Source organism: Arvicola amphibius, chromosome 1, assembly GCF_903992535.2.
Source record: "Arvicola amphibius chromosome 1, mArvAmp1.2, whole genome shotgun sequence".
NCBI lineage: Eukaryota > Metazoa > Chordata > Mammalia > Rodentia > Cricetidae > Arvicola > Arvicola amphibius.
Genome location: NC_052047.1, coordinates 34,928,540 through 34,944,658, shown reverse-complemented (window position 1 = coordinate 34,944,658; position 16,119 = coordinate 34,928,540). Strand labels below are relative to the sequence as shown.

General features: G+C 42.3%; 1 protein-coding gene across 2 annotated transcripts in view; it reads right to left on the bottom strand.

The window, feature by feature from the left end:
• Positions 1–412: 412 nt before the first annotated feature.
• The window catches only part of Atp8a1 (ATPase phospholipid transporting 8A1), a 213,162-nt gene continuing 197,455 nt past the window's right edge, over positions 413–16,119 (bottom strand). For both annotated transcript variants that reach the window (XM_038327824.2, XM_038327841.1), the window contains 4 exons: positions 11,301–11,389; positions 10,538–10,630; positions 5,224–5,315; positions 413–3,990 (listed from right to left, as the gene is read on the bottom strand). In XM_038327824.2, coding sequence (XP_038183752.1) covers positions 3,893–3,990; positions 5,224–5,315; positions 10,538–10,630; positions 11,301–11,389 — 372 coding nt within the window. In that variant the 3' untranslated portion in view covers positions 413–3,892. The remainder of the gene's footprint in view (positions 3,991–5,223; positions 5,316–10,537; positions 10,631–11,300; positions 11,390–16,119) is intronic.

Genomic DNA, 16,119 nt, shown 5'->3' with positions numbered 1-16,119 from the left:
ACACACAGAAACACACACAGAAACAAACACATAGAAACACACAGAGAAACAAACACACACAGAAACATACACACAGAAACACACACACACAGAAACAAACACACACAGAAACAAACATACACAGAAACACACATAGAAACAAACACACACAGAAACACACACAGAAACACACACGCAGAAACACACACACAAAAACAAACACAGAGAAACAAACACACACAGAAACACACACACACAGAAACACACATACACACAGAAACAAACACATAGAAACACACACACAAACAGCTGTTGTTTTACAGAAAAAATCAATAAGAGACATGGAAAGCATTTATTTCCTTTTCTTCAAAATTTAACTTACATTCCATGTTAATAGCTGATGAGGATTAATTAAAACACAGCAAAGTATAACTGAGTTTCACAAGTGCTTTATTATCAGGCTATGGTATGGTTAAGAGGCCATCCAGAAATCCTCATCATTAAAAAGCATTTATGAGGCACGGAGTCACCTGGGGTTACTGTGAGCAACGGACAGAAGGAATTCCACGTACGTGGTCACCACAGCGTGCATGAGTGAGACACTTTCTTGATGACTTTTGTAGTTTACTTATTAGACTAAAGATTCATTTCATGAAACAGTTTTAAGACCCAGAGCCATCAAAAAACCCGCCACAAGATGAACAGGTAGCGTTGCAAAAGCTCCATGCTGTTCTAAGAGGATGTCCCTCTCTATGGCTCTCTGGCTAGCGTTCCTTTTCTGAAAGGATGTTTTTCAATGGCAGCGTATGAGCGTGGCACTAAGTGTAGCACAAATTAACCTGTGAGTATCATCCCAGCTCTCTGGGGTACTGAATTGAAAAATCAGAATATATAATTAATGTGGGGATGACATGCTGATCGTTTCTAGAATTCATTCTGCCTGTTGGGAAGGAAAAGCCTGACTGATTCTCTTCAATGACAACACAATTCATGGCTCCCTTAGCTGGCAGTATCCCTTAATCTGCCTGTGAGAAAGCTTTCCAGCAAGTTCTCTTTGCTGCTGATGCCATCTCAAGTTGAGTGCTGAGGGGAGTGCCAGCCAAGAAGCACACTTATTAGGTTCAAATTTCCCACATTCCTGAGAACACTGCTTTCCTGCTAATACCTTCTACAGTATAGCATCTTTCAGGGTGCAAGGCACCAATGCATTTTTACATGTATATCTAGCACATAGAGAATCCATGCTATATATTCCTGGGTCTATTCCAGCAGGAATGAAGAAACTCCCAGCTTTTCGATGCTAAAGTAATGAGGCTTTTCTGCTATAAATAGTCTTTTCTGGATTGTAAACATTACAAAGCAGTCATGTCAGCATTTACTAAAGTCCCTAAAGGGGACTTTTTAAGGTGGAGTTACATATTGTTTCTTTGAGAAAATATAGGTTTAAAGTCACTTTGACTGTAGTCTTTTAAATCCCAGTAAAACCATGAACTTTTCTCCCACCTAACAATGGTTAGAAACTCTGGTGTATCAAGTCTCTATAAATTCACCACATCAGCAACTCTCTGTTTCAAGTTTCACCCAAGCAGTTGCTCCCCAGCTCTCCCCAGCCTAAGGAACAGGGAGACTGACTTGATGCCCATCGTTTAAACACAGGATGCGGGAATGAAAGGGAATACAGAGTTTCATTTCAGGAAATGCTGTATACTGATTAACCATGAGGAATATCATGTGGAGGAGTCCCATCGAAATAATTCGTGATACAAGATTAAAAAGAAGACTTTCGATTTCCACGCGGGTGTCAGAACACTGCATTCTCACCCACAATGTGCTGATGGGAGGAATCTGGAGACCAGATGCTTCTAATAGCGAGGGCAAAGGGACGCCATCCCTGGATAGCCATTCATGTCTGTGGTGTGACCTCAACTGTCACCTCTGAGGAAAACCCACTTGCCAGATTTAGTTGGTAGAAGGTTAAAGTCTACAGCTTTACAAGGTGAAAGATCACCTTAGAGATTCTATACGTGCAGTTCTGCTAGGTGTCTTGATTCACGGGTTGCTTAATCTCAGCTCCAACAGGATGGGTTGGAGATGTGATATGTCCACTCCACCCCTTTAGAATTATGTGAATGCTTAGAACCCCTCATTTGTAGGGAATGCGGAGACACACTGGTAACTAGCTACACATGTAGAGGAGGAAGAAACACAGCCTGATTTTAAACCCAGACTGAGAAAAAGGGGAAAAATAAGGTAAATGGGGGGGGGGGGTAATTCGGAGAATCCCTCTCCTCAAAGCCAGTCCTCGTACACGTTTCAAAGTCTCTATTTTGCTGGTAACCCACTTAAAGGCAAACAGGCTTTTGAATAAAAGGCAGAAGAGTTTGTTTCGATCTCTGAAGTGTATCTGAAAACTAGAACTCCCTTTATCTTTGAAGATGAAAAAAATACTGTAAAAACTGTAGAAAACTGGGTGTGGTTTTTAAACAGCCCCTTCACCTTTTATTGTTGGTAGCAAAATAGGCATTTGTCAGGAGATTTCATGGAAATGCCAAGACAAATGAGCATGGACATCTATTTGAAAGCGCACCAGCAAGCCCTATTCACGGTGAGAAGTAGTCACTGACTGGACGGTTTCCTGAAGTAGAATAGGTGTTTCCTTAACACAAGGCAAATGCACTTAATATGTCTTGTGTCAATAAGCGGTACGTGACTCACTTTGGGAATTGCTGGCCGAGTGAACTGTGAAATAATTTTCAGGCTTAAGCATATGGGTAGTTACTGTCACACCAACTCTGTTACACATCCCATCTCCAGTGGGAACACACGGTGAGGACAAACAGAACACAGGACGAAAGCCGAGCCCTACGCACATGACAAAAAGCCCATGCATCATCAGATGGATTATCCCAGACGTCAAAACAGAAGCTTGGGAAATCCCACAGAAATACGTAAGCATAATTTTCTTAGGAGGGAAAAAAAATTGAAGACGAAGTAACATCATTCAACACACAGCAGAAGCCAGATTTTTAGGAATATCTAAAGGAGTCTAAAGTTCATCAGAAATGACAGACAATACAGTTAAAAAAAATACCAGTGTTATAACAAGGGTCACACGGACATAGGTCCCTCCAACTGGAACAAATAAAGAGACAATCGACAGAGAAGCAGTTGTAAGGCCAAAGGTGCAACATCACAGATTTTAGTAACAAATGCCTGGAAATGTTCAATTTTTGCAAGTCACGCTCACATTTGAAAAGTCAAGCATGCAGATCGTACATGCTGCGAGGAAACTTCCTTTTAGATTTCTGGGCAGTTGACTACTGAGTGAGAAACACACACACCGAACGTCTTTGGCAAACACTTAGCAAGACACTTTTTGACACAAACACTTATTAATGTCTAGTTCAGAAGTGTTCAGAAGAGCGAAGTGTTCAAGAATGCTGGTTTGTTTCAGCATTGCCTGAAATCGAAGTCTGAATATCAAGAGACCTCCCCTTAATACCGGGTCAGAGTTTTTTTTTTTTTTTAATGGTTGATTGACTGCTGGCTGAGCCAATGAACTGATAGTTACAGCCCCACAGGGACAGCTTGTGAACACTGACCTGTCCCCGTTTTTTTTTTTTTTTTTTTTTTTTTTTTTTTGTTTTTTGTTTTTGAGAAAGCCCTCGGGCAAAGACACAAGGTCATTTCCGTACCGGTTTAGAAAACCTTAGCCGGGACTTGAGAACATCTGAGGGCGACGGGGCTAGAATCATATAGTGCTCAAGTCCATGAAGTCCGGCTGTGAGATGAGCTCAGATCCACTCTTCCTCCCCGTGGAGCAGACTGGGATTGGTCAGCAGGTGGTAGTAGACCTTAGATTGTGACAGCTCTCCTAAGAGACACAGCGGAGCCTGTAGCTCGGGCCCCCTCATCACCACTCCTCCGGCCTCTGTTTCGTGGTATCGTAGGCTCTAATCACTTCCGACTGAGAGACGATGCCGTTTTCATCTTGAGAGAAAGCGTAGCCGTCTGTAAGTAACAAAAGAACAGACATCGCTTACTGAACTCACTGGAAATTACCGTTTGTTCTAAGGGCTCGTAGTCCGCCGTGGCGAAATGACACATATTTCCCACCTTCAGGAACAAGGGGCACTCATTTTTAACAGCTGGATAAGACAAAAGATCAGCAGCCAAAAAGGGAGAACTGGAGACTGCCAGTGTGGTGCTTAAATTCTGTTTCCCACTCAGCTAGGCAGACACTGTCCAATCTCCCCCAGCCCTCTGACCCACACAGCGAGGCTAGTCCCTTCATTTTTGCTTCTCCATGACTGGAGGGGCTCGGAGTCCAATCATGGAATTGGATACATTTTCAGATAGGTGCCAGGTGAGAGCTGGTTCAGTGGGGTATATAGGTGAACAGAGGAATGTATTAATTAGCTTGATTAAATTATTCTACCATGATTGAGCACACAGATAAAAACACTACCCTAGACTCTCTAAATAGATATAGGATCACTTCTTAATTAATGCCAATGGAGGAGAAGGGACAAACACACGGAATTGCCAGAGGTGGAGGAGAGGCCTGCTTTCTTTAGGTAACATTCTCTTTGGTCCCCTCAGTGATATTTACATGCTCTGAGGGGGTGTGGGGATAGGAGATAATCCCTAGAGGAGTCACTTCTTTGGAGAAGGCCCCTGACTTCTAAAGATCAAGAGCACTATACATGAGCATAAAGGAAAATAAATTACATGTGGAAACACAAAATAAAAGATATATTACCATCACCAGCAAATTTACTATAGGGCTGTATATATTATGTTCTCTTTCAGGTCCTTGAAATGTTAAGAGGGTGAGATACCCAATAACTTCTCCCAACTCTAAATATGCATAAATATTTTTTGAAGGGGAAAATATATGCTTCCTTGCATTGCCTGAAAGCTGAAAGGACTCTTGTGAAGTTATTCAAGTAGAAAAGATAACAACGTAGAGGCAGCTTTTCAGAGTTAAGATTTATCCCACCGTTTCTTTTCAAGATTTAAGGCTGCAAGGAGTGTGGAGAGAACATTTTAAAATCCGCTATTCACCGGTAGACGGTGCAGCCCTCGGGTTTGTTAACCAACCGTTTGTTTTATATACCACGTTGCAAAAATTTAAAACCATTAATTCTAAGTGGTTAAATATGGTGGAAACATAAGACATCGCTCTGATAAATACTGGGATCCACAGAGCACAGAGAATGTAATCAAAACTCTGATACTCACGGAGAAGGTTCTGTTGCAGGGACTCAGAGCGGTACAGATTGACGTGGTTCTTCTTAAAGACATTCTTAAGCAGCTGGGCCCTCTCCGTGAGGCTGTGGAGCAGGCACAGGACGTGTGAAACACATTGTCAACTCAGGGAGCCGGGCTCGCTGCAGGACTACCAGCGGAGCCAGACCGAACAAAAGCCCGAGAGCCGGCAGTCAGTTCTTATTCTATCCCAGATAGCAAATGAGAGTGTGACCATTCCCTGCACAGCTAGGGAGGTGTTTTATCTTTAATGATAATCTAGAAAAACTAAGATTTCTTTACCCAGCACCAGTATACCTAAGTCAAATGAAATACCGACTCCATTCAACATAGTAGTAAAACATCGCCAAATCATCTAAAACCTTGATTGACTCGGTATCCTCAGGACAGAGCTTTTAGGAGTTTAAATACAGCTGTCTTGCTTACACTTTGACATACTCTGATATAAAATGATAGTTTTAGTTATACTAAGAGATAAAAACAATACAAAGTGCAAACAGTATCCCTTTTAATTATAAAAATTCTATTACCACTCTAATCTGGTTTAAGTATGTCAATTTCATTTTAAAATACGAATTGTTTTTTTTTTTTAAAAAAAATAATTACTCTAGATAAAGCAACAAGGAAACAAAAACCCACGAAGGCTCAGCCTGACCGCCACGGAGAAGTCTCCAGAATCAGTCGTGGAACTTGTGTGACTCCCACCATGAGAAATCACACATCTTCCCTTCTACTACACGCAGCCGAGTTCCTCACGCAACAGGAATTCAAACATTTGTCGGTAGAGGAATCTGAGCAATTTGGAGCCGCGCTCACACACCTCCTCCGAGTTACTAATTGTGCTGTTTATCTAGTGTCTGACTTAGTCAAGGTTCTTTGACAGCAAAGAACAGTCACCGTGGGAGGAAAGAAGGTGTCTTTGCGGAAGGGAACGCCATGCAAGCGTGTTCTAACAATTGGAAGGACATCAGCTAAAAAAAAAAAAAAAAAAAAAAAAAAAAAAAAAAAAAAATTCTCATCTTGTTTTTTTTCCTTACTATGCAAGCTTTAGTGAAGCTGCTGTAAATTATGCTGGTTCTGTGTTTTGCCATTTTTTTGAAAGCCCTGAATAGAATTATCTCTATCATATACACAATACACAAAGAAGATCCTTCTCATTGTATAAATGAATTACATAGACATTTAGGCAAAAATCGAAGAAGGAAAATATTTAGAAATGTTGACGTTTGTATTAATCTCTCACATAGTTTTTGAAGCCCAGGGATGTTAACTAGGGCTTATGGACATATTTTATTGTCACTGGGAATTAGCTGCATTAAAAGAAGAAAACATATTCATGGAACGCCTGACCGGCAGTGTGGTAGTTGTAAACCTTGTTTTTGCCACACACAAAGGAGAAAGGCTCGTCTCTATGAAGCCACTTTCCCTGTCCTCCTTCTCTTTACATGATCTGAGCGCCGAAGGCCACTAGAATGGGTAACTCCTTTGGGAAAGTTGAGAGTGGGCGCCTGGGACAGTCTGATTCTGTCAGAGAGCTATGGACAGGGTGCCTGGCAGCCTCTGCTGTTTGAAGCTGAAATGATTCTAGAAGGCTGGCCTTCCAAAATGCACCATACTTTACTATCACAACACCAAAATCTGAAGATGTCTAGGGATGGACTTTATGTTCTATATTTTCAGTAACTGAAATACAAAGGATGATGCTTTTTTCCCGATTTACTTAGTTATGTCTCGAGCACGGAGGCGTTCCTGGGAACCTAGCCCATCCACCAGGGAAGAGCATAGACTCCGGAGTCCGTCTTTGACTTTCTGAGTCTGCTACTTGTTAACTGGCTCACTGTAGACAAACCTTCCTGGGCATCTCACTTATAATGGAGGACAATACATAACTCTCTGACAGACAGGCAGGGTTTAGTCGCTTGACAGCATGGTGATTGACATTTAGGAAGCACTCAACAAATGCTGGTCCCTCCCAGTCCTGTCCCCCAGATGCCAGGGATTATTAGAAAAAGTGCTTTGTAAGGCTCACTTTTGATGCCTTGGTTTGTACTTAACCTTGGCTTGGTGGGAGAGAACCGCCGCTATCCATGAGTTTTAAGTCCTTACGCCCCCATCCTACCTCACTGCTAAGAAAACAAGTACGTTTTTGTTGCTCTGCTCTTTCCTTGGTGACTCTCTTTTCTGCCTCCTCCAGAATATAAATGCCATCTACAGGAGGCTGCTTAGCAAATTAGAAGTGATGGTGAGTTGCATTTCCCTGGACCTTATTCTACCCTTGGGAAACAATTTATTATTTCAAAATTGATGCAGTTTTATGTCATCCATGTTTATGGGGGACTAAGTTTGCCATCAGGTCCCATTATAAAATATGTGGATAACATGTTAACATAAGTATACTAAAAGTTTAGTTTTTTGGTTGGATAGTTTAACTCAGCATAGCAGAAGAGACAGAGCGAAGGATCAAGATATAGCCTTACTAAAACCACATCTAGTACAATTCTTAGGTAGTAGTTCTCTTAATCCTGTAGATCTTTTATTTACATACCAAATATGCAAATTCCAAGTTTGTTTGATGCAATCACACAGTAACTACTATTTAAACACTGTTGCTTCATATTTCCAACTCATTACAATGTTGTAACTTAGGTATTTAGTGGAGGTGAATGAAAAGATACTGAGTTTAAATATAGTATTTCTTTTAGAAACACTAAAATATGTTATCGGCTAAAACTCATATACAGTCAAGGAATGTAAAAGGAATCCTGGTCACCTTTGATGGGTGGTAAAGTAGCAAGAGTTGGTTTGGTGTGGTGGTTGCTTTTTTAAATTTTTTATTATTATTATTATTTTTCTAATCAACTTGACATAACCCTAGACATATCCAAGAAGAGCAAATCTCAATTGAGGACTACTTCCAGTGGACTGGCCTGCGGGCAAGTCTGTGGGGGATATTTTCTTGATTGATAATTAATGCGGGAGGGCTCAGTGCACTATTGGTTATAGGCCTGAGCTGGTCGACCTGGCCTAGGTAGGAAAAGCAGCTGAACAGGTCAGAGAAAGCCAATCAGTAAGTAAGTAGCATTCATCCATGGTCTTTGTGTTCAATTTTCTGTTGCCGGGTCCAGCCCTGGCTTCCCTATGTGATAGATGGTAACCTGTCATCTGAAATAAACACGTTCTGTTACAAGCTGCTTTAGGGCAGTGCTTTTACCACACAGCTGGCAAACTATTTTGATTGGCTCGCTGTAGCAAATGTCCAGGAAGTTAACAAGCATTTAACTACGAAAGGGTTAATGCTCAGCAGTGTTGCTGGGAGAATGAACCACAGATTAGGATCCCTGTCTAGGAGGAGGGATCTCCTCCATCTCTCTTACCCTGGTGATGAGTAGGCTGAAGAAAAGCTTCTTCTTTAAAAAAACATTTTTAGGCTTTATTGAAAAAAATTAGCGTGTGCTTGTGTGCATGCGTGTTGTGTTGTATTCTTGGTGAACGTCATTTGTTAGTGTAGTTGTGTACGTGTGTGTTTGAACGCAGGGGGGACTGATGGTGAGTCTTTTTTTGGAACATCCTCTACCTTTACTTCCTGACCCAGGATCTGTCAGTGAGCCAGAAGCTCATTGCTGGGCAAGTATCTGACTCCACGGATGAGCTTCGGGGATCTGCCGGTCTCTTGCCCTCACAGGGCTGTGGTGACAGGCATGATCGACCATCCTGGGTTTTTTTTTTTAAATATTTACTTATTATGCATACAATATTCTGTCTGTGTGTATGTCTGCAGGCCAGAAGAGGGCACTAGACCTCATTACAGATGGTTGTGATCCACCATGTGGTTGCTGGGAATTGAACTCAGGACCTTTGGAAGAGCAGGCAATGCTCTTAACCACTGAGCCATCTCTCCAGCCCCCCATCCTGGGTTTTTATGTGGGTTCTAGAGTTCTGAATTCAGGCCCTCGAGATTCACAGCGTCTCCCTAGCCCCAGAATGGCTTGTTTATATCCTTCTTTATTTTCACAGAGTCTGGGCTGTCATATTGACATCAAGACTGGAGTGAAAACTAGACACAGGATTTCATTGGTTAGTTCTCAGACAATACTGAAACAGCTTTCCATTAAGGAAAGAATACTGAGAAGTTGGGGGTGATCCCCACCATGGTCCTCCATGACCAAATCATCCGACACCCCATCTGTCCTAATTTCTCCTATATGCAGAGACCAAGGGACAAACAGTGATGATGTACAAACTGGTGACGTGGGATACGAAGATCCTGAGCCCAGACTTGTTAAGGACCAGCTCTGCTGGCTGATGATCACAGTTGAATATCAAACCGTGAGCCTCAGTATTTACCTGCACATAATATACATGGCTTCACATATACTCCAGTGACATTCAAGAGTCCCTGTCCCCAGTGAGGCCACAAGTCTCTATAATCCCTATCACACGCCCCATTTTTTGGGTGTGTGCTACTCAGGCACCTGTGAAGGGCATGGGATCATTGGCTGTTCCTGTTATTGCCATTCTCCCTCTTCTTCTGTACAGACAGGGGCTCTCATTGAATTCGGAAATAGGCTGACTCCGATAACCCCTACAAGCTTCGGCCTCCACCCCTCCAAAGTGCTGGAGGTTAGGGGCACGGATGACCACACCCAGCTTTTTATGTGGTGCCAGAGACTTGAGCTCAGGTCCTAACGCTGGCATAGGGAACTCTCTTCTCCGCTAAGCCATCTTCCAGTGCTTGCCTCTGGTGTCTGAATTCACATTTTCTTGCTATGGTGATTTGATAAATGTTAAGATGTTATGTGCAGATGTTTATTTTCGTAGGACAGCGTTTCTGTCCTGTGGCTGTCCTCCTTACAGCTCCTTCCTCATTGCCCCTCCTTCAGCGGCTTCTCAGCAGGAAGCCACCATGTTCTCCCTAATCACCAGCTAAGGCTGGCCCCGAACTTGTGATCAGCTGCTTCAGCCCCCTAAATGCTGTGATTACAGGCCTATGTCATCCCGTTCCTGTTATTTCACCCAATCCTTACAACCTCTTTAAAGAGGGCATATGAGCCCCATTTTATTCATGAAAAAAAAAATTGAGCATTAAGAAACTCATCTAAGACAGCTCACTGCTTAGCAATGGCAGACCTGGTTTGAATCCATACTCCAGGATTCCAGAACCTGTCTGTGACACCCAACAGTACCAAGTTAAATGATAAATGTAAGTGTCACAGCTTATTTCTAGCCACTAGTAAGAGAAAAATGTAAAACTTCTCTTGTGAAAGAACATATTCAATTTGCCTTTTACCTTTTTCCAAGTACGACCGCCCCGGGGTCTTGAGATTTCGCCTCGAGCTCCTGAACTTCATCCACTAACGTTTTGAAAGCCGTCCTCTTGATGCTGCAGGGGAAAAGATTTGCATGGCAATTCTCCTGTGAGGACTTCACAGATGTGGACATTGTGGCTGACTGTAAGCCCTTGGCAAGCACGGCGGTAACCAGGGGTGAGCAGAACTTCAACAAACCAAAAAAGCTAGCCCACTTTTGTTTAGTAATACAGGGACAGGAGTCATAGCAAATAATTGAGATCTACAATACTAAAATAGTTACTGAATAAATATATCATTAACTTTAGTAACTATGTTGTAGGATAGGACAACATTTTAAAACAACAATTACGAAAAATAAAGTTTTTGTTCCCTTCATAGTTTATATATATTTAGAATCAGAGAAGCAAGAAATTTCTTTTTATAGCTCCCCAGAAACATGCTTAGAGCTAAAATTTCTTTTTATTTTCTATTTCTAATAGGTCTTGGGGAGGGGGTTTCTAAAAGCATGTTCCCTGATACAATCTTCTCCAGTCCAACAATGTGCACGTGGAAGTAACCGCTTTATTTCTCATTTGGCCTTTTCAGCTCATTTAGTTTTCTTATCGAATCACGTCTTTCTTCTTTGGAATAAATAAATCTCCCTGGCCCGTTTTGCAGACTTGGCATGTCTGAGAACGGCAGACACGTCAGGGGTGCCGTGCACACACGGTTTTGTGTCTACAGCCACATGGCAGTACTTACACTTTACAGAGCACATCCAGAAGCAAGGACGCCACGGGGATGGAGAGCAAGCCCATCCAGAAGACTCCAGAGCTGAAGAGCATGGCTGCCTGTGGGGGAGGACACCACCAGCTGTCACTTCCGTCCATCAAGGGGTATACCATTCACACTTAAATTAAATATCATTTTATAATGGGAAAGACAATACTCCAAGCTCAAACATAAGGTGTTTGGAGTTAAGAGCCATATTTATCATGCATTTACACCCCAGCTTTTCCACTCAAGTAGCTGATCACACATCAAATCTTTTCACACACACACACACACACACACACACACATGATTTTGTAAGATTATTGTGCTCAATGACATAAAGTGTAAATTTTGACCTTTTGTAAAGGTGCATCATTATCAGTCTTTCTGAGAAAATAAAATATATTCAAGATTTAAATGAAATAACATGGCATATAAAATAATTCATATCTAGAAACAAAATCCAATAATTCTGGCACATGAAAATGAACTTTTACACTTATCACACTGCAGGACTTTACAATCATCCAGATATATTATGACTATGGTACAATCAAATAAGGTAGCTATGAAAGTAACAACTTGATTATTTTGTGCAACTGAAAAGACAAAATAATCTTAATTTTGTTCAAAGATTCACATAAATTTTAATCGTTATACATCTATGATTGTTAAAGTCAAACCAAATATCTAGTATGTGAAATTCAAATAAAGGTATACTAAGACTAACTTTAAATTATTCCATTGTATTGACTCTCCAATTGAGTATCAGGGTCTTTCAGACTATAAACAAATTAGTTCTGCGATTTTTAAAAAGTAATAAATTCTATCAGCTGTTCGTGATTAAAGTAAATATCATGGTCATAGACTTAAATCACGAAGCGTGTAAAAAGACGATTTCTCTTTGAGTTGATTTGTTCTCAAGGTCAAGCCTGCAGTACCTGCTTAGTTCGCAGATATACTATGCTAATTCTAGTACACAGTGGTCAGCTATCCCCTGCACACTTACATCCTTCTGCAAATCAAACAGAAAGGGTTCTGTTTTCAAAATCTTGAATTCAGGAATTGTTTCAGGAATTAAAAAGGATCTAGAGTTTAATTCTGGGTAGACTCACAGTCACACATAGCTCTAGTCAGTCCCTTCTCATCATATAGGAAGATCAATTTTAAAGCATGTATGGACCCGGTATTTGTTCTGACTCTCAAAGGGGTACTGGAAAGGACCCACATGCCTTCCCTGTATGAACACACAGGCTACTGAGATAGGCTGCCACTCAAGCATAGTGAGATTTTCCTTTTTTCTTTTTGGCGATATGGGTCTGGACATCTCCACACATTTAAAATAAAAACATGCCATCATAAAAGAAAAAAAATCTCAGAAAATAGAATTTGCCACATGGGTTCTGAGGAACAGCACCCATGTTCCAGACACCAACAAGTGAAAAATGTCCCCATAAAAGTCACTTGATTTAATAAGCAAAACATGATCTGGGCATGCTTGCTGACATCCTCAATAGTGAAAACCAACAGTAACGGTGTAAGAGGAAATGTCTATCAACTCACGGGCCTTTGTTGCCATTCAAGGCAGCTTTCTAGCAAGGCAACAGCTGTTAGAAAACAAAACAACAAAACCAACAAAACAAAAACGCTTGCATATCTTTTGCTTTCTGGGGAAAAGGCTAAGGTGAGTGCTACGTATATCACGGAAAACATGTCTCCCTGGCGTACTTTTAATGTATTTTAACGTTGAGGGCAAGAGAAGAAAGACTCCCTCTTGCCTTTGGCAAACCTTGTATTAACCTCGAGCTAAACTCGGGCCCTGCAGGCTGCTAATTCTGCCCATTGTCATGCTAATGACCAAGGGGACAGCTACAGCCCACTATTCAGCTACCGCCCTCGCCTTTACAAATGAACAACATGAATTGAGGGGAAAAACTTTTTCTGACTCATATCTGAAAGCCTGTCAGATTTTTTTTCCTTTTGCAGCGTTAATCCAAACCTAAGAGATTTAAAGCCGACATTCCCGTTTAAGACAGAGAGTCTCTTTGTATTTTTTTTTTTTTTTTTTTTGGATGAAGAGGAGGGAAAAAAATGAAATCCCATAGAGGTATTTCCTTCCTTTCTGTACAAGAAAGCTCCCCTCCCTCGGTGGAAGCCAGTTTGTCTCTAACTTTTCACATCTCCCCCCTCTCAGGCAGGTCAGCTGGGAAAAGGCAAGCCCTGTGTAGACAATGGTGCTTGTGGGGACGTCTGTTAGGGGTTGTTGGTCGGGGGCTCCCCCCGAGAGCGGTTTGCAAATGGTCCTGAACGTGGGAGATTGGGGGGCAGTGCCAAGTGTCCCTTGTCCTCTTCCAGGTCCTGTGAAACCAAATAGAGTCTGCCACAAAAGCGGCTCCCAGAGGGGCTTGTGGAGGGGGGGGGGGTCTGTGCACATAGTGCTGTGTGGCCCGTACACTGCAGGCTTGCCTGTGCTCAGCCTGGGGAACAAGTAACTGCTTGTCTCTGCAGAGGTCACAGGCTCCAGATGGGACCACTAGCGCTTCAAAATAAAGCAGGCCTACCTCTAATGGAAAACACAATCCGGCAGGGGAAGTACTCTGAAATTTTCATGTAAATGCAGAAGAATATTTGAGAAGACAACAAGCATATGTGGGGGTGCAGGACCAGGACCGGGAGGACCGCTTATCTCTGACCCACGGTGGGGACACCAACTCAAGTTCTTCAAAGTCAACTTTATAAAATGGAAAACTCCCATTTGCTGCCACGAGCTGCGCAGTTCTTGACTGTCTCTGACTTGGCCACTAGAAGGGCTGGTAAGGCTTGCTTGCTCTTCCAGAGTTTTTAAAACAAAAGCACCTTTGAGAGCCCTTGGGCCCCAACCAGAGCAGGTCTGGTGCTCCACAGCCTTTGACTTGGTTGGCGAGTGCCCACAGCAGCCACCAAGACTCCAGGGGTAGTGACTTTTTGGTCTGATTCCTCAGCTATCAGCATGGCTGCATTCATTATTATTGACATGTTCTCCTATTTTTATCCCAACTTTTGGAATTCTTTAGAGGACTCTCATCTCCTCTTCTTTCTAGTGGTCTGTCCCATGAACTTTAAGGAAGGGAGTTTTTTTTTTCAAGTTCAGTGAAAAGCAATCTATAAATTTTATGTTTTTGATCAATACATACATACATACAAATGTTTGTCTTATCCCATACTGGTTAAGTACATCAGTCACAGAAATTTGCTTATAAGAAATGGAGAAAATAGAAATTATTATATTATATATTAACTTTATAGGTAGATTACTAAGAAAACAGTGCTACAAAACTTGTTTTTTTTTTTTTTTGTTTTTTGTTTTCTAAATAAAATTCTTTTGCTATGTAGCCCAGGCTGGCTTTGATCTTGCAAATGATCTATCTGCTTTTGCCTCCGGAGTGCCTGGGTTACAGGCACACGTCACCAAGCCTGATTCAAAACTCAGACAGGAAAACAGACAGTCTTGTAGATCTGTCTTCCTCCCTTCTTCTCTTTATTCTTTTGTTTCATTCCTTTTTTGTAAGAGAAAATAATATAAACCCAAAGGGGCTGCAAGTTAACGCCAACAACAATTTTAAAAACTCCAGACAATAGGCCTGGGAATAGTCCTCAGTGCACAGGGCATCCATGCGCTGTGCGAGGCCTGGGTTCAGTCCACAGCACTCCAGCAAAAGAATCAAAACCAAGAAGTGGCATTGTCTAGATAAGGCTTTATATGGGTTTCTATATTTAAAAATAGTGGGGAAAGAACTCTCCAAAACTAGTAGATTTCCAGAAACACAGAACTTCCACAGGTTCAGGGGATGTGAGTGGAAAATCTCATGCTGGAGAATGAGTGTCAATTGAGTGCGATTCTGTGCTACTATCTGGGCATAAGGAGAGCCCGCTTGTCTCCTACACATCGATTGCAACAGACAGGCAAGGCCAGAAAGAAACACTGTTCTCAAAAGCCATAGCATCCCTCAGTGACACAGTCATTCTCTGCAGTCATCAACAAATGCACTAAATTAAATCAGATTAAAAAAATGTGCCACCACAGTCGTGGGGTGTGGAGAGCTGCCCTTCGGCAGACACCTGTACCAATCCATAGATCTCTTGAAATGCACTAGCCTGTGGGAAAGGGATGGGGGCCACAAACACTCCTGTCAACTTGACAGTTCAGTTTCTGCACTGTGTGTCAATCATGCACCCAGCTTCTGCGGAGGGACTAGCATCTCACGAATCTGGTGATCACCAGTCCCTACAGGGCCCCAGGGTGCCAGGTGTGGTGAGCAGACTGCAGCCTCTCAGAGGCAAGGGCAGGGCAGCCTAAGGAAGGCCTGGAAGAGATGGAGTAAAGAGCCCACTGAGCCGCACGGAGCAGCTTGTTATTAGAATGCACTGGCGGACCTTGGAATGCCTCTCCAAGGCTATGGAACTCAGATACTCGCTGTAAAACAGCAACAAGCGAACAGATCAGTCTGACTGAGTAAATGCATGTCCACACAAGGGACCAATTATGTAAGCTGTTTAAGATCCTGCCCACAGAAGGCAATGCGTAGGGCCTTGAGTAAAGAGAAAGATAGGTACCACTACTGCATCTTTAGGGACATCTTGCCGTGCTGGTCATTGTTGTGTTTCATGGGTATCACTGCTGGGTAGGATACTGGCTGCTTTTCTCCCTTGGCAGCTCATATAGGGCCTCCTGGTATTAAGAAAGCTAGTTCTCAGGGAGTAGGCTTTCAGGTTAGATCCAGTTTGAATCTTCCTGCCCCCAAGGTGCATGGCTCTTCAGCAATTAGGA